Consider the following 20,839-nt stretch of genomic DNA (forward strand, 5'->3'; position numbering starts at 1 on the left):
TTCATCTTGACAACATTCAGCAAAATTTCATACTATTAAAAAATACATATTCAGCATATGCCATAATTGCTTTTAGACTTTATTCTATTAAGAAAAGCTATGAGATCCAAGAACAATTTTCTCTGATTTAATCGCTTACCAGTTCCACTAAAGGTTATGAACTCTTTTAAAAAACTACAATGCTTTTTACTGTTACATTACCTATCTGATCATCATGCGTAACTGTACTGCTAGCCTTCAGTACTGGTGCTGAGCTGGGCTGGGCAGGCTTGTGTGGCTCTATCTACTTGACTTTTCAGTAAGGTTAATGATCTTTATTCTAATGTCCAAGATTTTGTTATGAATCAAAACATAAAGAAAATACTAAGAACACCACACTTAGAAACCATAAATAATGGGTCCTAGTCACTTGTCTGGATTCTTGAAGAACTCCATTTAAAGGTAAGTATAAGATGGTTGAGATCCTTTGGACTTTAATGGACTTTAAAGTGTTCCTGTTGAAGAAGAATGTAAGGGAATGGCTCTTTAATTAGAGCCCTCCCACACAAAAAACACAGGCTTCTCCATGGAGAAGTCCTGGTCAGTGATTCTTCCCAAATCAGGGAGAAGTGATGGGGCCATGAAGGATGTCAGGTGAAATGATTCAGCAGAGCAGTTCATCAAGTTGTACACTCTTCAGAAAGAAAGACCATTAATTCTGCCCAGCTGAGTTAGACTATAGCTGTCATTAGGATCTGGCCGATCACCTGATAACCCCACAATGTGGGAGTCGAGGTGTAGCTAAATTGGTTAAATTGGTTACAGGTGTCTTTAGAGATGCTAAGAGCAAAGTCCTCATTGGTGAGGTGAGTTAGTTGCCGGTGCACCTGCTTCTTCATCTTGACGCTACTCACGGAGTAAGATGAGTGAGAGTAGTGTCTAGTGCTACGCCTTGAGGAGACCAGTTTGCGTTTGCTGATGATGTTCTCTCATCTGTCCCTTAGGACCAGAAGAGGCAGGACAAAAGAAGAGAGTAGTATCAGAGACTCAGTTCTCTGCAAAGGATGTCTGGGAATGCATGGTTGAGGTTTTTAAATAAATAGTGCAGAGTCAGAACTGAAACGTAAGCAGATGGGGCTGCACGGGAGGCAGTCACAACCTAGCTATGGTCAAAACTATCCAGGTCTACTATAAGGAGGAAAAAGTAAGTTCACATAGCACTGTTTATAGGGTGCTCTGGTGGTTCTCTGAAGGAAGCTATTTTTTTGCTTTTGATCCCAATAAATGGAGACACTCCAAATAAACTTCTTTACTACTAAAAATCGAAAACTATGAAAGAAATGTTTTTCAAACACCACAATCAACTTATTGAGACACTGGCTAGCCATCCTTTACAGTGTTAATCAATTTTTGTAACTTGTTGGTTTGCTTTTTTAAGTCATCATTTTACACAGAAGTATACAGAAATTCAAAGGCTGCAAAGGTCTTACAGTTCTTATACGTATGTTCAGAATTTAAATCAAATCACATTTCCGAGGCTACTCCTTTCCTTCTGGAATGGTGACAGGTCCTCTCCCCACCTCCCATTTTTTCTATAGGCCAAGAAGAAACATTTTATAAATGAATGTGTAAAAAAAAAATACTAAGAAATGAAAATTAACAATTACATCAACGTGTTACATGCATATAAGTACATAATACTACATATAGTAAGCATGTTTTGCATATTTGTATAACTACATATGTGGATATATGTATACATATACAAATACACACACACACACACACACACACACACACACACACACACACACAGTCCTATAATATAGTGGATTAGTTCTCATTTCTGGGTGGGTTTAATTTATCTTTGTGTGTGGCATTAGAAGCAACATGAAAACTGTGCCAAAGCTGAAGTTACTTAAAAGATTAAAATGGATAATTACTTCAATGCAGAATGTGCTATACACATAGGAGAAGGAAAACCACTCTTTAATCCAGAGCACAATAAAATAGTAAACTTAAATGTTAATTTACAGCCTTTGTCAGCATGCATAGCCACCAGAGCAGGCAACTTTTGACTCTTTTTAAAGGCATATTTGGGTGTTTAGCACAAATGGGACTATTTTGACCATCAATAAATGGCTGTGGAACAGCTAACTCCAGTTCGGAAGCATGCCAATATTGTTGTGTTTGGAGAACTCACATTCTGGAGAATAGAAATACCTTCCTGTTAAACAGGGGCCGGTTTTTAACTACAAACCATGCAAAATTCTGAGAAAAGGCAGAAAAAAATAATTCAAACCATCTGTAAATAAGGCCAGCCCAGGGAATGTGTGATAAACATGTATAGTTTGAAATATGTAATATATTCTACTGGAAAACAAAAAGCTATTTGGGGACGCTGTCACAAATGAACCTCAACTCTCTAGATTCTCCCCCATAGGGGTTTAAATGCCTTGTGAAATAATATACAAGTATGTGTGTAACTCACAGCACTCTAGGCTGTTGCAAAAATGATGCCTCCACAAATATGTTCAAGGGGAAGGTGAGGGATTTCAGTAATTTATGTATGTGATGTACTTACAGCACTTACCAACCAAGACACAAAATGGAGAATCTTTGAGATATTTTTCCAAATACTATCATAGCTTAAATGTTCTGTGTAATTAATTATCTCCTCCTATTTGCAAAGAGAACATTTAATTTTGCTTTGTCATTTGAATTTCCTTTCCTCCCAATAATATCAAACTCAATCTGTTTATATTAAAAGTACAAGTAAATTTCCTAGCCCACATGGGAACATCATTTTTACTATTCGGGACGTTTTTGCTTAACACTAACTCTAGCAAGGCAACATCACACGATGTTTTGAAACAACAGATGTGAACAAAGTTTAAACACATTATTTTTATTGTAACTGACTAAAAAAATGGAGATTCATAGTACATAAATCAGATACTTTACTTAGTTTTAGATATAAATGAAATATCTTGGTAATTCATTGGAGAAATTAAAATATTTATAATTTAAGGTACACGTGTATGTGCTCATGAGTGCCCAGGTGTGTGTGCACCCACCCACATATTTATGGAGGCCAGATAACAGTCTTGGGTACTATTCCTCAGGCTTCATCTACCTTGGTTTACAAGAGTCTCTTCTGGTCTGCAGTTCATCAAAAAAGGCTATACTGGTTGGCCAGGAATCAGCTTTAGTCTGCTTCTACAGCAATGATTCTCAACCTTCCTAATTTCTGTGACTCTTTCATATAGTTCTTCATGTCATAATGACCCCAACCATAAAGTTATTTTTGTGTCTACCTCAAAACTGTAACTTTGCTACTGTTATGAATCATTGTGTAAACATCTGAGTTTTTAAGATAATCTTAGGTGGCCCCTATGAAACAGTTAAGTCCACCCTCCAAAGGGGTCATGACCCACAGGTTGAGAACCACTGCTCTACAGGGCTAAGATAACAAAAGAAGTCACGACGGTTAGCATATTTTTACACAGATTCTGCAGAGCAGATAAGTCAGATCCTCATGTTTGCAAGGTAAGAACTTTACCAACTAGGCTTTGTCCCCAGCCTGACAATGTGAGCCTTTACGTTCTTACTAAATGTCATGATGTTATAATGGTTTGACTTCTAAACTCTTATATATATTTCATAGTATTTATATGTGCCCCTAATTAATAGACATAAAATCAATTAATATATGTATTTTAACATTTACTATACCTATTATTATAAATAGCTAGATATTTAAATCAATGAGAACATTATCAGTAAAAGAAATTAGAGGGAACACTTTACATTTTAGACATAATGATTTTAAATCACAGACAACAAATATAAGTTAAGTATGTGTATATTTTAGATGTTATTTTTCAATGTGTCATAATAATTCCCCCTATTCCAAATGATATTCTAAAATGAAATTTGGTTATTCTCTCATCATGAATAGGATTTTAATCTTTAATCTTCTAATCTTTTGGACAGGCCATGCTAGTTCTTCAAACAATACAATATAGCAGAGTGTCTTAGTTAGGGTTTTACTGCTGTGAAGAGACACCATGACCAAGGCAAGTCTTATAAAGGACATTTCACCTGGGCTGGCTTATAGGTTCAGAGGTTCACTCCATTATCATCAAGGTGGGAGCAAGGCAACATCTAGACAGGCATGGTGCAGGCAGAGCTGAGAGTTCTACATCTTAATCTGAAGGCTGCTTGCAGAATACTGACTTCGAGGCAGCTAGAATGAGGGTCTTAAGCCCTCAGGCACAGTGATACACCTATTCCAACAAGGCCACATCTCCTAACAGTGCCACTCCCTGGGCCAAGCATATACAAACCATCACACAGAAGTTAAGGAAATGCCTCAGTTCTGAATATGGTTCTTTCTTGGTCTGACCACTTTCTTGCCCTGACTTGAGCTAGTTACCACCTAAGAAGTACTAGTTTCCTGAGGCTCTATGCTATAAGAAGCCTGGTATGTGGGGTGAAAAGTCTGTGGTGTGTGGGAAGCTGAGAGTAAGTGGCAAGACAGAGGGACCACCGAGGCCTAGAACATCATGGATGTGAGTTGAGAACCAAGTCACTTGACAGGAGAGTTTCAGCTCCAACAGCTGAGCTGAGATGGAGTAGCCATACGAATATTTTCAGAATCTCTGACTTGTGAACATTATAAAATAGTTGTGTCAGGTTACCAAACTTTACAGGTGTTTTTTAGATAGCAATGTAAGTATGAACTTTGGTGTTACATTCTGAATCGTGGTGAATAAAATAGTCCAAACAAGCTTGGAAGACACAATCAATCAATCACTCACATGCTCGGAGATAGTGTAGTTCTAGAGGCCCCAGGACAAAGGGTGTTTGGAACTCAGGGTGTCTATATCCATACTGACAAAGCATGGAAAGAGGATCTGACATTCATTGTGGAATCTAAAGACACATAGGTATTAGGTCAAAAGAGGGGGACTTAGGGACGTTCTAGGAGGATGGTTACAGCATGCGAAGATCTTGGGGTGAGCAAGAACAGGGTTCATGCCTGAGGTGAAAGAAACTTCTTGATGACAGCGAAGGCAGTGACAGTAGGAAGGATGATGTTACTGAAGGACAGGTAACAGGGTGTCCCGACTACTTTTTCTAGGAAAATTTGCCTCTATTTCTAGGAAGAAGGGAAGCTACCAAAGGTCTTTAAGCAGTCTGAACTTCATGAACATGTGAACATGCCTTGGAAGAGTCAGAAGCAACTGATGAAGAAGCAAATACAGAAAGAGAATATTTAGTGAAACATGACTCCAACACAGTCAAGGGAGAATGACTGCCAGAAAAAGTTAAGACGGGTGTCTTGTGTATGACTTGTAGTAACATGCCAGAGCGATGCTGAGGTAGTAAAACCTTTGAGGAAAACAAATACTTGGATATATGGGTCTCCTTGGATATAAAATGAGAGCTGTAGAGAAATAACCATCTCTAATGAGTACTACAACAACAGAGTGGCATGGTGATGGGAAACAGAACACATCTGTTTGACAGACACAGATCTGAACTGCATTCAGGATTTAACTTCAGATGAGACTCCAACATCCTTCACTCCCTGAAAAGGCAGACACCATCCAAACAGCAACATTAGGGGACAGGATAAATACATTCATAAGATACATTTAACACACATATCTGTGTTAAAGATGACCAGGGTAGAAAGCACACTGCAGTGGATGCAGTAGCTTGTAAAATAACTCGAACAGATGGAGCGTTCGGAGAAACGGGAAGATGTGCAGAGATAAGGGCTTATGGGACTCTTTTCTGTGTACCTATCTTTTATTCTATTTTTTGAGATCATAAAATAATTCCGCCATTTTCTCTTCCTCCAACCACTCCTTCCCCACTGAACTTCTGAATACGATTATCTACCTATCTCTCAATATGATTACTACATAGATTATTGGCATTTTTATATTTTCTACATTGCCAAAAAGTGGATCTTGATTTTGAAAACATTCTACAATAAACATAAAAGCTATGTTGTTACAAAAAGCAATAAGAGGCCTTCACTTTTTAAAAGTCTGTCTTCTTTGACTTTGTGCATGTCTAGGAGGTCGCGTTCATATCCCTTCATGGACTGAAGACCATGTAAGAGCTCATAAGTCATTAAGCATAATGAAACTGCAAGTTCAGGTATTTGAATGCATTTCCCTAACTGTAAATGGTTCTCTTCATCAAGTCCTAAGGAAAGAAATACAGGAAGCCAAGGAATACTGAGAGCAGGAGAAATAGTCTTCCTTGGAGAAGAGCACGGTGACAATTTATCCAGTACCAAATGTCAGCCCTGAAAATATACATACAAGTAACTTTCTATATCGACTAAGCAGGGCATATTTATGTACTCAGGAATATATGTATATTCATAACAATTAATAGAAAAAGAGGGCATGAATTTGCAAGAGAGCAAGGAGGGGTCTATGGGAGGATTTCAAGGGAGAAAGGGAAGGAGAAATGATGTAATTATATTTTCAAACAAATAAATAATAACATAAATAAAGAACAACAACAACAACAAAAAACAGTTGCGTGGGTTTTCCCAGGCAGCAGAGGACAGATTTGGAGGGGGAGCAGCCAGACTTACAAGAATGAGAAACGCTTGCCATTTTGTAAAATAACAGAAGGTATCAGACCTGTGCTGTGACCTTAAGACAAATCCAAGGAATCTCAAATAGACATAAGTAGAAAAGAAGGTGTGTTCAGGGACTGAGGAAAAGGTGTGCAAAGGGAGGAGACCTAAAAGCCTTAAATGCTGTGCTAGGCTGGAATGACTGACTCAATGGGAAAAACATCTAGAAAGATAAAGAGGGAGGAGGGGGATGGAGGAGGAATGGAAGAGACAGAGATGAGAGAACATCTTAAGGGTGTAAGGGGATTTTTAACTGTTTGGTTTGTTCATCTTGCTTTTGTTTGGAATTGGGCTGAAGTCTTGTACAGGCAGCTGCAGAAATGGAAATCACAAATAATGTCAAGAGCTCCTTTGGAGCTCCACTAAAGAAAACTGGTCGTTAAAGTTATGGGACAATATGAAAACAACACAAGGGTGCTGGAGAGATGGCTCAGAGGTTAAGGGCACTCACTGCTCTTCCAGAGGTCTGGAGTTCAATTCCCAACAACCACATGGTGGCTCACAACCACCTGTAATGGAATCTGCTACTGGTGTGTCTGAAGACAACTACAGTGTATTCATATACATAAAATAATTAATTCTTTAAAAAATGAGAAAACAACAGAAGATAAATAGGATAACTGATATAAAAAGGACAGAATGGTTTGTTTTAATTTTGCATATGCCTTTATATATTATATTTTTCATACACTGCCTGAAATAATATAGTTGATAATTCACAGATCACAAGAAACACAGGAAAATACAGTAATATCCAGGAAGAAATTTATTTAGTAGATGATGGCTAAACAGATTTGACAGTTCTCAGAATATACATAGTGGGCGAATCAATTAATAGGGTGAGGATAGGATTAGCTTGAAAACGGCCTGTCCCAGACACTTAACATACATTGTCTATTTGAGTCTCAGAAAAGCCCATAATATGCTATCCCAGCAGGAAGCTCGAGAGGCAGGTGAATGGAGCAACCTAGAACAAGCCCAGATGCAGGGGGGGATACGGTGTGAATGGGAATCCGGAATTGGGAGTTAAACCACATTAAACAGCAGGGCAGAGGGTGGGGCTGGGGTGGGGATGGAGTAGGCGGCGAGATAGCAAGCAGTACACTCAGAATGAGAGGAGAGGGTTAAAGAGAGGAAACTTTCAAAGCAGGAAAGTTAACAGTGAAGTCCTGGATTGGAAGAGGACAGGGATGTAAGGTTATGGCAGAGAAAACTGAATGCACTTTTACTTCAGAGGAATGTGGAAAGGCTTATGTAGGCAAGACATAGGATAGGCTAGCAGAAGTTGGGAGTGGCAGCCCACACCCTGTACAATGGAAGTCGAGGCTAGGAGGATGGAGAATCATCACAAGCTCAAGGCCAGCCTGAGACATACATACACACAGATCTGGTCCCATCAGAACAAAGTATAACCAAGTAACTGAGTGAACAAATAAGCCAACACCACCATTACTACCACCACCACCAAAAAGGCTGCTGGTTCCTCTGGACCACAGCACCCCCACTGGCAACCCAGAGGGGTGTAGCTAGGCAACAGGAAATTTAGGTAATTTTAGAGAATGAAAGAATGCTGAGGTATTTCAGAGCTTAATAGTGTCTATTAGCGCCTCATTGGCTTTTAATAAGAATAGCCGAGATGCTCTGTGACCCTGATAGGGAAAAGAGATGCCTTATTTGTTCTTTCCTCATACAGTTGCTTCATCTTCATACTATTCCTTTTAAATATACAGCAACCCAATTCTACACACACAGAGACCTCCATCACACATAAGAAGGTTAGAAAATTCCCCTCTTTAGAGAGAGCATGTGATTTAAATTTAATAATACCTTCTTAAGATACTTAGTAAGCATAGCAAATTGTGTTTTAATCTATGGGGTAAAATTCAAGCAGCACATGCTAGAATTTTTTATACAAGAATATTGAAGGAAAATCTTCTGAGGGAAATACTGTGTTCAGTTTTAAAGGATATTAGGAATCAGAAAAGCAATAGATACCTAATGTGTCAAGGGCAATAAAATGCTACAAACAAAATCATCAACACGAAAAGCTAACATGACTCTGTTTTTATGTGGTAGGAACAGCATGCGTATTCACTGCATGTAATAAAACGGATTGTTGGTGATGTTCAATAGATTTAAAAAGCCCATATATCTGCATGTGCACATGTGCACACACATGTATTGTTTGCAGCCTGGACAGAGGCATTCCAGCTGGATATTTAAACCAAAATTAAGATATCTGAAGTTACTATAAAATAAGCATACCAACTTTTTATAAATGATATTTTGTTTGGTTTAAAATAACAGGAGTAAACTCTTCCCTGCCCGCCAGACTAAATAAGCATCTGGCCATATATAGAAAAAACTATATTATGAAACATTTATCATCAAGAACACAGGACTTACATGAGACAGGTGTTCATGAATATAACTATAAAGCGAGGTTAAATATTTGTGTCCACATTATTTTCTGGTTACTAGTTTATGGGGTTCAATTCAGCTAACGTGAGAGTCAACAGTATCAGTTGGTAATATCCATTATCTGTATGGGCTGGTAGCCCAGGCAAACGCTCATGTGACTCAAAAATTATTTCATGGCACTATATCCAACAACTATCTCTGAGGAGTGGAAATCGTGATTGGTCACCAAGGCAGCCAATGAGAACGTACCTCCTGTCTGGTGGGTGGGGCATGTGGCCGATGTCTTCCGGACAATCCTGTAACATGGGCTGGAGCTCTTCCTGGGGAGAAGGGGTGAGAGTGGCCGTGGATTGATGGCTGTAGGACACAGCAGCTGGAGAAGACGCTGCCCCTCGGACAGGGGGAGTGGGGCCTCTTTCATCTTCCTCTTCTTCTAATTCATCCTGTTGCAAATACATCCGCGCAGGTGGCACAGGACAGGGCATTTCTTGATCATAGCTACAACAAATTACAAGAATGTGCAGTAAACTATTTGTATTAGAAAGTGGGAGGGTTGGCACCGAATTGCTAGGTCTTACTAAAGAATTATCATTAGAAAACAGCTCATTGTTAGAAGTTACCAGTGCATGCGATAGCATAGCATCTTATAGAGGCTGAGGGGTCTGGTGGTGGGAAATAGGGAGATTCTAGCTCTGTCACTCCATAGGACCTTAGGAAAAAGATGGAAAATGCACTGCAAACGGTCCAAGGTCATGTCCTGAGCTAGGAGAAATCCTTTCAAAGGGACATAAACTGGAACTCAGCTGATTCAATCCAGCTTCACCCAAGTTTCCTCTGACACTGCAAGAAGTATTGTTGCTTTAGTTGAACCTGAGACTGGTTGGTTGGGATCGTGAATGTAAATAAAATCAGATGTCTTTTTCTTCTAGATAGAAAGCTGCTGTGGGTATCAAGATGCAGTCAGGGAAAGCAAGCTCTTTCTCCTCTTGCCCTCGGGGATCTTCATGCATTACAAGGATAGATTAGACTGTATACGTCATGTACTTCCTTTTCTTACTCTCCGTTTATTTTTCCTTTTTTCTATTTCAGAGAGACAACAGGTTTTGATAGACCAGGCTAGCCACAGTCATACAATCCAGCCTCAGCCTTCTGACAGCAGGGGTTACAGGCATGTACCACCAGAGTGGCCTGTGGCAGCCCTTCCTTTACTCATATTCTACCAACTTTGATTCCCTCGATCAGAGGAGCTGATGTTCAAATACTGTGGTTGTTTGTGTATTCTTTTATTTTTTATTTCTAACAGGTTATCCTTTGTCCCTCTTGTCTATGTTTCCTTCATTTTCAAGAAGCACAGTAATTTGTTCTCATATCTAAACTAGGAGTCTTAAGAGAGTATTTTTAGTACTTTCTTTCTTCTGCCTCAAACCACTCCCTGGCTCATCTCTATCTGTGAAAAAACTCTCGAGTCAAGTCCCTTGCTTGTGTCTGCTGTGTGTGCCATTGCCTTAACCATTCTGATTCACCTCTCTGTTTGTTTCCGAGAGCTCCTTTCTTCTGTGCCTTCAAGTTGCTCCAAATTTGCAAAACTAATCGTACACCACTCACAGATCATCCATTTACTCCAAAGCAATAAGTGATTCTTTTAATTGCTTGAACAATAAAATATAAAAATGCCAAGGCAAGTCACTGGAGTATCTGCACGATCTGGTTTACATCTGCCTTCCCAGCTTCCTCTCAGTCCCACCCATGTGTTTCCTGTTAAGCTCTCCAGGAGTCCGAATCTCTGTGTGGTCCCAGTGTCCATAAACCCAGTCTTTATTCAGAACCTTCTCATGTGTCAAGGTTAGGAACAACTGCCTCTTGATCAGGAAGCCTTCGTTCTCCCCATTCAGAATCATCCTCTTTGGGATGTAGTCTTTTGCCCACTGCGGTGCCAGAAGGTTTCGCTTTGTTTTTCCTTTGTTCATATTAACTTCATTTTGTGTGTATGTGTGTGTGTGTGTGTGTGTGTGTACTAAGCAGTTAACTACTGTATCAAAATAACTGGGACAACAAACTTTTAAAAACAACACCTGTACGGATCTTTGTTACTTGTACATTCTGTGCCTGTAAATTTACTGACTCAGTAAAATTTATATGCAACCACAAAATCGGTGTTGGTGACATTTTCATGGTCATTCCTGAGTCTGCAAAGGCCAAAATCTAGCCACCTGCCACATATGTTGCCAGCTGAGGTTAAAAATAAGTAAAATAAATAAAAATAAAAGTCCTCCTTTTAGGAGTTCCTGTTTATGTATTCAGCAATCATCTTTCTATCACTGTTCATAGTTCTAAGCTTCTTTCTTAATTCTTTTCTTTTGATTTTTTTTGCATAATATTGGTGATTTTCCTGTTTGATTATGACATTCACAGGAAGTGCTGAAGTACCACTAGACTAAGGAAGGCAGCGGTGGGCCTTATGCCCCTTCGAGGTGAATGTGCTCGGACATGATCTAGTGCTGTTGGCTGTGAGTCCCTCACTATGGAAGACGAACAGATGTTAACTAAGGTATTTTGAACAAAACACCCATTAAATAGAAGAATGTACTGTCGAACACCACTGAGGTGGGGGCTCTTTGGAACTCCCTCTAGTCATACATAGTCAGTAACTGAGCGCTGTCAGCCTTACAGCTACAGATCATGAGAATTGCCTATAAACATTTTCTGTATAAGAGCTTTACATAAAAATACATTTTGAATATTATTAGACAATGCAAAGATGGGGACTTATTTGGGAGCAGAATTGAAACGGTTAAAGCTGTCAAACTGTTAAAATGTTGGTGGATAATCAATTAATCAAGCCTCCTTTCTTTTCTTTCTAGTTACTGAAAAGGCTGTTTTCGGGTAGACAGCCTTTCTGGCTGGGTATGCCTCTCTTAGAGGAGATCTCCTGTGATGATACTGGCAAGGCGGCTTTTTATTTCGTCTGGTGTACCACATCCAGTGACCAACATTGGGAAAAGTAAACAGGACACACACTTCCTACATTTTACCATGTGGCTTGCTTATATTCATTAAATGCTTTGAGAATCAGGCCTGCAGAGTTAAAATTTCTAAAGAAAACTGTTTTTGTTTTGGGTTTTTTTTTTTTTTTTTGCACAAGGTAATGACATTTAAGGAAGTGTGCTGGTCTACCATGAGCTGTATAGACTGATGGAACTGTTTTAGAAAAACTTAGCATGTGACAAGAACTTTCGAACACTCCCAGTCATGGCCTAATGGCGGGGATGCATTCTGAGGAATCCATTGTTGGAGAACTTTGACATTTCATGGACATCCCAGAGAACACTGTCACAAACCTAGATGGCATTGTCTACTCTCTCTGCAGTAGAGGTAGTTATTATACTTGAACTTGCAGAGAAAAGAAACACAGTGCAAAAGTATTTGTGTTTTCAGAGGCACTGAAGATATGAAAGTCACAAGGGAAACACTATTGGATAGGGTTTTTCCCATTCCATTATAATCTTAGAGAATTCTCATCATATAACACGTTACAACACTGACACCAGTGGATCTAGTAGTGTATTTAAAATATCATGAAATCATGTGTATATGATTCTGTGCTTGAGTTTATATGTATATAACACTTGTTTTGTTGTTAATCCCAGGTGCTGGGATTAAAGACATGTACCACCCTCACCCAGCTATTATAACACTCTTTTTAATATGTGCATACATATGTACACATACTTGAATAATTAGGTACATCCGTGCACATGTGCATGTATAATGTGTGCATTAAAGAAGCATTCTAAGACATAATTCATATTTGAGTCAGCCCTAGGGACAGCTCATATATGTGTGCATAAAAATGTGTGTATATATACTATGTGTCCCTAATCTCAGGTTCTAAAGAAGTGTCCTTAACCTTAATTCTTATTTCAGATTTCCCCAAGGAGGGCTGTTAAGTCTTGCTGTTTTATTTAGGGACTAGTGTTTGTGAACCGAGGAATCAATCTTCTTTGGGCAATTCGAGTCAACCCTGACTTGTCCACTCCAAAGCACGCATACTGCTCCTCTTACTGTGGCAATACCCTTACCTTTCATCTACGGACATGCTGTATTCTTCGCTGTTGCTATGCGGGGGAGGATGTGCCGGGGGAGGGGGCAGCAAGTCTGCCCAGTTCATGCCACCCTGCTTGGGTGCCTTTGGTGTCCGTGCCCCTTTCTTGTGGCCTTGACTCCCTAGAAAAGAAATAAAATACAGTGTCTTTTGTTTCTGACCTTTACATTTTATTTTCCATTATTAATGAGTTTAATATATTCTGCTACTATCCGACAATTCATATGCACATACGTGTGTGTGCACTTTTCTTCATTAGACAGGACTTGATACAAGAGAAAATGCCAAATACCACCAAGTTCAATGCATAGCCCAGGATGACGCATAAGCTTAAGTGAATTTTACAAGTCGTATCATTAATAGTGATCTTCCTACAGCAATTAATTGCATTATGGATTATCATCTGAAACAAATGAGCTGTGGACATATTTTCTGGAGTGCCTTGCTATTATTTAATTGCTGAATTCTAAAATACAATGTGATACAGATACGATCTATTAGTGTTCTACTGTTGCATTAAATCACTGAATATATATCATTTGTACTTGTCCACTGGAATGTTTCAGGCACAATGAAAGTTCTCATTTTCTTGGGGAAGAGAGGTAGGGGTAAGGAAATTGCCAGAAGAACTAATATATCTAATGACAAAGGAAGGAGAAAAGTGAGTTAAAAATAATGGACAGAAATATTTTAACCAGTTTATATAAAATTATGGCTTATAATAATAAAAAGGATGACATCCCTGAACACTTGCAGTGACATGAAGTAGCCCAATGATTCAATTACTATGGTGTTTTTGATTTTAGAAATGACTCCTCCTTTAAACATTGGTAGCTGGTATGCACATGAATTTCTAGAGAGTTTTAAGTCAAAAGATTGTGTGTAATTAAACACTCCCACTTAACATATTTCAGGTCCATATGTAGATTATGAACACAGAGTCTGTAATTGTTTTTTTTTTCACATGAGCCCCCAATATCCCAGAATTGCTTTAATGTTTCTTTATGACTCTGAAACAAGTCTCATGGGAGATGAAGCAGGCTTTAGCTTATTCAATGAGCCTTTAAAATGTTTTTAAGTCACTTGGGACTTTCCTGTCACGGGAACTGTGTGTCATGCCAGTTGTTCTTGGGCTGATCTGCTATTGCATCAAAATGTGGGCTGAAGGGCAAGCCAACTGTTAACAATAAACGCTGACTGTCAGTCCCAGTCTGTTCATCTCCGTGCTCTCTCACACCCTCCGTGGCTTGCACTAGGAGGACTGTGGAACGTGTGTCATGAAGGTAACATTGACCCATGCCCTTCCTCTTCATTTCCTCATACGCATCTGCCCTAAGGTGCTGAACATGGCAGCCCTCTCCTGAATTTCATTCATGTGCTTTGTTTTCCACTACAGGTCATGATCAGATGTCACGTCTCTAGCATCCTTTTATCATCCATGGAATAACCAGTGATAGCAGAAGTATCAAGATCAGGCTTCTAGAGTGAGGGATGTAGATGCCAAGGGAGAATCAATCACCTAGTTTTTCTCTACAAGTAGCTAAGAGTTCAAAGACAAAATGACTGATCATAACCAAATACTTAAAACATTGGTGGTGATTTTCCCCAAAAATACACACGTGAAATTTTGTTCAAAACATGGAATTTCATTACTTTGAAGAAGAAAAAGGAAAATCATTTAAGACTTATCGAGTATTTAGTACAAACCCCCACCCAACCTCCCCTGCCCCAAAATCTAAAATAGTAAAGAATCATCTCTAAGTTTCTGTAATTCACATAAGAACCTGTGTGGTACAGGCTAGGGATTGCCACACCATTATGCCTCTGTTAAGGGGAGATAGAAAACTGCAGATGTGAGCATCGTTAGAGAAGAGGGCAGAGCCGATCGGCACAAAGAACCTAGCAACACCTCGTGCAGTTGCCAGGAGGTTCTGTTCTTCCCTATCCTGGAGAAAACATGCTCCACTTAAGATCAATCGCTCTGTTCTCATTGTGGTGTGACTTGCCACATGTTAGTTCTAATAATGAACCGCCTTTAATTACGAAAACAGGACTTAACTACCAGCAAACTCCCATCTGCAGCGCCGATCAGGAAAACAGCTGGGAGACAGCTGCAGCCGCACGCCGACCCACAGGGAAGCCTCACCGTGGCTTCTGAGGCAGGACAGATGATACTGGGAGGAAACATTATGAGCTTTCCAGCAAGAACTGGGAGACCCCGGAGAGAACGTGAACTAGGATAGGTTTCTGCTATCCCTCAACCCCAGATTCCTCGGGCTTTCGTCTCCTTGAGCGTACCAAGTGGTAACAGCAAAGTCATCGCAGATGTACTATTTGGGACTGTGTTTTGACTAAGGGAAGGAAAAGAAGTTTAACTGCCTTGGAAATTATTTTGTAGTTTGGACTTTGCTAAATTTCAGTATCAAAGAAGGAAACAGAACATTTGCTATTTGATGCTAAGTAGGGTATGACGTCGTTTATTGGGTGGATGGTGCTCTAGAGCAGACCTGTGTCTGGGACTCTTATGATACAAGGTGATGATTCCCATCACTTCGTTACACAGCTGACCAGCACTCTGCTCATCAGCTCTTTTAAAGATAAAGGCCAACACTGTCTTGGGTGTTTCTTACTTACCAGATGTACTACTGCCCCGATCCGAGCTGTTGTAAGATCCTCCTGTATTCTGGTCATACGATTGGTTGTATGGGATGGTTGGAGGGATTGTGTCATTTGCCCGATAATCTAAACATTCCAGATAGGAAAAAAAAAAGGTTTATTTCATCATAGTTATTTCACATTTGTTTGGATTCTATTTCTGAGTAACAGAAGACAGCAGCTGGATTATCTACTCGCCTGGTTTCTTGTTTTTCACTTCAGATTAAGATGATAGAGAAAAGCTTCTAGTTGAAGTGCACACATACATAGATGTATGTATGTATTTTTAAATATAATAACAGGGACTGTGGGCACAGCTTCATACTAGTGCTTGTTTCACATGCATTAGGACTTAGATTCAGTTGAATGTCCGGTATAGTATCTCTCCCTCTTTCTCTCTCTGTCTCACTCCTTCTCCTTCCACCCCTGTCCAGAGTAAAGGTATTATAAACCAAGACAGATGCCAACTGAACCTAGACCTTGCCCTCAGTTTATCTTCTCTTCGGTTGTCTCTGTCTAAGCATGCATCATGATTGTGCTTTGCAGCCTAGATTCAAATGGTAACATACTTGTAGATTAACTACCTATGCAACTCTACCTATATACAGAGAGAACTGAAACTTGACAACAACATTGTATCTATTAAAAACGTAAGAAAACACAGTATCTTGATCTGCCCCAGAGATGTTTCTGCTAACCTGGGCAGAGGTGAAAATGCAAAAGATAAGACTGCCAGGGGCACACTGGCAGCACTAATCTGTCAGTCGATTTGCATTCCAGAGTCTTTATTATTTACATTTTCACATACTCAATGTGCTTCAAAGCAGTGAAAGTGAGCAGAGGTTCTAAACTTTTTGTACACTGGACTTCCAGACCTTTCCACGGCTCAGAGTGAAAGCATACAAAGTGGCAGAAGAAGGTGACGGGAGTTTGACCACCACAGTGAAGAAACTCCCCTTTCCTTCTGTGTCAGTCTTTGTCATGAACGTATGCAGGAGTCTTAATGAATTTCATTAAATTGGGTTATTATATCAGTCAAGTGCTTCCTTAAACTTGGGAAAAGGTTAGATGACTTTATTATGAAATTAAAACATATAGTGTGGATTTAATCAAATGAAATGCTTAAATTACCCTTTGGTAATCTCGAGTTGTACGTTCACAGGGAAATAAAACCTTGTCTCTAATTACTTACAGTAAAATGTGTCTTTTACCTGTGTACGTGCACAACATTGCCCTAGCTATTCAAATTAGAGCAATCTTGCTTTACCTAGAGGTATAACTTTGCAAATCATGTTACTTCAGCAGTAGCCTGGAGAACTGTGAAGGAATCAAATACCTATCTCTTTCAACCCACACATTACAATACAGAGACATTCCCCTCAGGCCATACAATACCATTCTGCTGCTTCAAGTTAATATTAAACTCAATTTATTTTAGGTTCTATACTGACAGACTTCAATCAGGTCAACCACAGAAATTTAGGTCCCAGAATTATATATTATAGCAGTCACAGGAATCACGCAAGGTGATACAAGAAATTGAACCACTTCTCCAGTTCAAGTTTAATTTAATTATTTTTCTTCAGTTTGATATAAAAATGCCATTCGTTTATAGGACCATGTAGAAGCAATTATCTTCCATCCTCAAGTGGAAAGGATGGAATAGTCTATTTATTGAGAATATGAGGTATTGTGAAAGCTGTACATCTGCCTTATGAATAAAAGATTGCATGTCCTAGGCAATCCTTCACCTACTATTAAATTTAAATTAATCTCAAAACCATTTGAAAATACTTATATATTATTATAAAATCAATTTTCCATGGTCATTGTTGTGCTAATTAACTCTTTTTGACACTGGAAATTCTGAAGCCAAAGAAACAAGAATAATTTCAGTAATCAAAAGAAGGATTTGACTAGGTAGTCACAGACCAGTTTTCATAGTTAGCGCTGGGGGTCAGGGGATCACTACAAGAAGGGGCAGGGACAAATGCAAAGCCCTTCACCTTTGTTCAGCTTGTTTTGCTCCATGATGTTATACTGAATTGGTGCCACTTCCTGTTTCTGCTGCCCCGGAGGCTTCCAGTGCTTCTCGCTGGAGTCCCCGCTGCCATTATTCATATTGTTGCTGAGGTTGGCCTGGATGAGCTGCGTGGTGGCATAGGGAGTAGGCTGCCCTGATGGATTGACAAAACGCCCGTCCTTCAGATTTGGGCTATTGAAGGTTTTCATCTCATTGATTTTGTTACTAAGGTCCACATCACCATAAACAGTTGACTCAGGGAGCATCAGATTTGTTTGTTTGTTATCCAGTTGGTTGTTATAATTTGCTATACAATCAGCTATGTACAATGAAGAGGAAAAGGAAAAAGTCATTCTGCATGGTTATTCGTCTTAAATTGTTTTCTAAGCTTTCTGAGTTATAATGAAATTGGCCTATACAGGAAAAGTGTGCTTAAGATTTACAGAACGGGTGAACTATTCACATGGGCTATCAAAGGAAACCAAAATTTAAGGAGGTAAAAATATTCATACATTTTGATGTAGGAACCAAATAATTTTTGGACTCCGTCGGTGTTAGTTACGATCCTGTTTAAAGTAGCTTTCCTTAACTCCATCAAAAGGAATTCCAGTACAACAGTATACATGCAGATGTGTATGTATCTCATACACATATTTCATACAAATGGGAGACCTTCACATTTCCTGGTTGCAGGTTACGGACCAAGTTGAAGCTACTAGTTGGAGACATTTAAGCAATAGAACTAAGCTGGTGAGGTGAGGAATCCGACCGGGGTGAATACAACCTCTAATTACATATCAATGACCTGAGATTTCAATATTTTACAAAATGCTTCTATTCAGAGCTAAGAGAATAGGGAAAAGCAACAGGAAGTACTGCTCTGGAGTATTTTACTGGTTCATTACTTGGTCGTACAGGATAACCATTATCAGAGAAAGACGCTACATAACCATCATTCATGCTTTCATAATGACACCCCACGGAGTCTAAAAGGATAATGATGGTGACAAAATGAATCATGATGACCCGGGCCATTTAATCAGATAAGGACAGACATAATATCTGATATTTCTAATATCTCATTGCCATGCTAATTCTATGTTCATTGAGATAATTAGGAACCGAATAACACACACGTTGATGCATTTAAAGTTCAAAGTATTAAAACAGCAGGAAGAACTGAAGTTGTATTTTAAGTTAAAAGATTTTAAATTGAAAATTATTAGCGGAATAACATTTTATTCATGTTGCTCAAAAGTGGCACCAACGTTAACAGGTTTCTTAAAGAATTAGCTTTCAGACATCTTTAAAAGTGATAAATTAACATGCTACTTACGAGACAACCAGGAGCATAACCTTAAAAACTTCCAATTTCCCTATCCTAGTGAATTCAACCACTTTGCACTTTGGTTATATACTATGGACCACGGATGTTCAGTTCAAGATTGTCTGTAATAACTCTATCTTTAATTTCTAGGCATTAGGTTCTCTTCAATAGTAAGAAAGACAACAAAAACAGTGTCGTTTTGGAAACCTCATCTTGCTTTGGCAACCTTTCTATATGAGTTTTATGAAATGGGTTGTTTATTGTCTTGGCCTCCTTCTACCCTAAACTGGTAATATGGTAGCCACTGGTCATATCTGGCTCTAAAGAACTTCAGATGTGGCTAAGAGGCATGAGGAAACATTCAATCAAGTTGAATTTTAAAAGCCACCTGTGGCTCTCCTATTGGACAGTAGCTCTGAATGTCACTTCACAGGGCTGTCAGCATTTGTGCTTTCCTGTGGGTGTCAACACTGCCTTTTATTCGGGGTTGTGGGGCTCTCTGTCTAGACCGAGCATGGAGCTCTCAGGACACAGACCTGTCATATGGATAAGTAACATTTACCACCAGTAAATGAGACCTAGGATTGTTTTTAAGGGCTTGTGATTTCTTCTCACATTATAACGTATTTATCTACAGCCCACCTTCTCTGTCTCCTTTTCTTAGGCCCATGCAATTTTCTATTTCCATCCTCACATTTTCTGCCTTTTTTAAAAAACCTTTTATTTTAGTTTCTAAACTTGTTTTGTTTCCTTAGGAAAATTTTCTAACTTTCCTACTTTAGCCTGTAAATTCCACATTCCACTCTGATGTTTTAGGTTTAGTTTATATAATACGCCATAAATGTAATCCAGCTGTGTGCTTATATGTGTTGATACCACTGAGTATCTCTGTAGCCTTGGGATTTGTTTTTACTATTGTGAATTCTGATCTAAAAATTTAGTTCACTCTCATCAAAAAGTTTTGTTATTACTGTAGGTGATTATCACTGTTGTTGCCACTGAAAATTTTGCTTTTTTTTTTAAATCAATTCTTTGGGCCTCAAATAGTCATAATAAAACTTAGAATTATAAATACTATGACTTTTTCATAATTTTATTTTCTAGAATTTGTATGTTCCGTGCAGGGATGGAGAAGATATTTGAGCATGCTAGTTAGTGACATATTTATGATTTCCTAAGGTTGTTGACTGGTTTCCTCCTCATTCAGGAAGGACACATGACATTTTTCTGGCTAACTCCTGGTAAGGCTGATGTGGTTTCGGCTTTAGCCGTGCCCCTAACCTGGGCGACTGTAGGTTGTCAGGTTGCTGTCGCTGTTGCCGTTGCCGGCTGTGCAGCAGTTGATGGAGCAGTCGTTGTGATTGTTGCCTGTGTTGGGCCATGTGTCTGCCAGCCATGGCTGCGTGGCAGGTTCACTAATGTTGAGGAGACCCGGCCTAAAAGAAAACAATACAGAAAAGGAATGGAAAACAATTCTTAGTTGGAATTCCAGCAAGAGTTTCGTTTGATTAACCTCCCCATAATATGGTGAGCTATACCGAATGATACTATGGTATGGAATGATACCGTAATATAGATACTATACAGACAGGCAATTGTAATCTAATGTTCTAGGAAGTATTTCTGTGGACAGAGCCATTAGATCTGTAGAGCTGTGTTTCA

At 39.1% G+C, this 20,839-nt stretch overlaps 1 protein-coding gene across 1 annotated transcript in view; it reads right to left on the reverse strand.

Annotated features, from left to right (window-relative positions):
- Positions 1 to 20,839, reverse strand: part of Robo1 (roundabout guidance receptor 1) — a 373,399-nt gene that overhangs the window by 23,395 nt on the left and 329,165 nt on the right. Inside the window, exons 20-24 of the mRNA XM_028756251.1 lie at positions 20,459 to 20,613; positions 17,834 to 18,169; positions 15,807 to 15,914; positions 13,150 to 13,294; positions 9,320 to 9,568 (exon numbers count right to left, since the gene is read on the reverse strand). Of these exons, the coding sequence (XP_028612084.1) occupies positions 9,320 to 9,568; positions 13,150 to 13,294; positions 15,807 to 15,914; positions 17,834 to 18,169; positions 20,459 to 20,613 (993 nt within the window). The remainder of the gene's footprint in view (positions 1 to 9,319; positions 9,569 to 13,149; positions 13,295 to 15,806; positions 15,915 to 17,833; positions 18,170 to 20,458; positions 20,614 to 20,839) is intronic.

This window comes from Grammomys surdaster, unplaced genomic scaffold (genome assembly GCF_004785775.1).
Source record: "Grammomys surdaster isolate TR1022 unplaced genomic scaffold, NIH_TR_1.0 126115, whole genome shotgun sequence".
Classification (NCBI taxonomy): Eukaryota; Metazoa; Chordata; class Mammalia; order Rodentia; family Muridae; genus Grammomys; species Grammomys surdaster.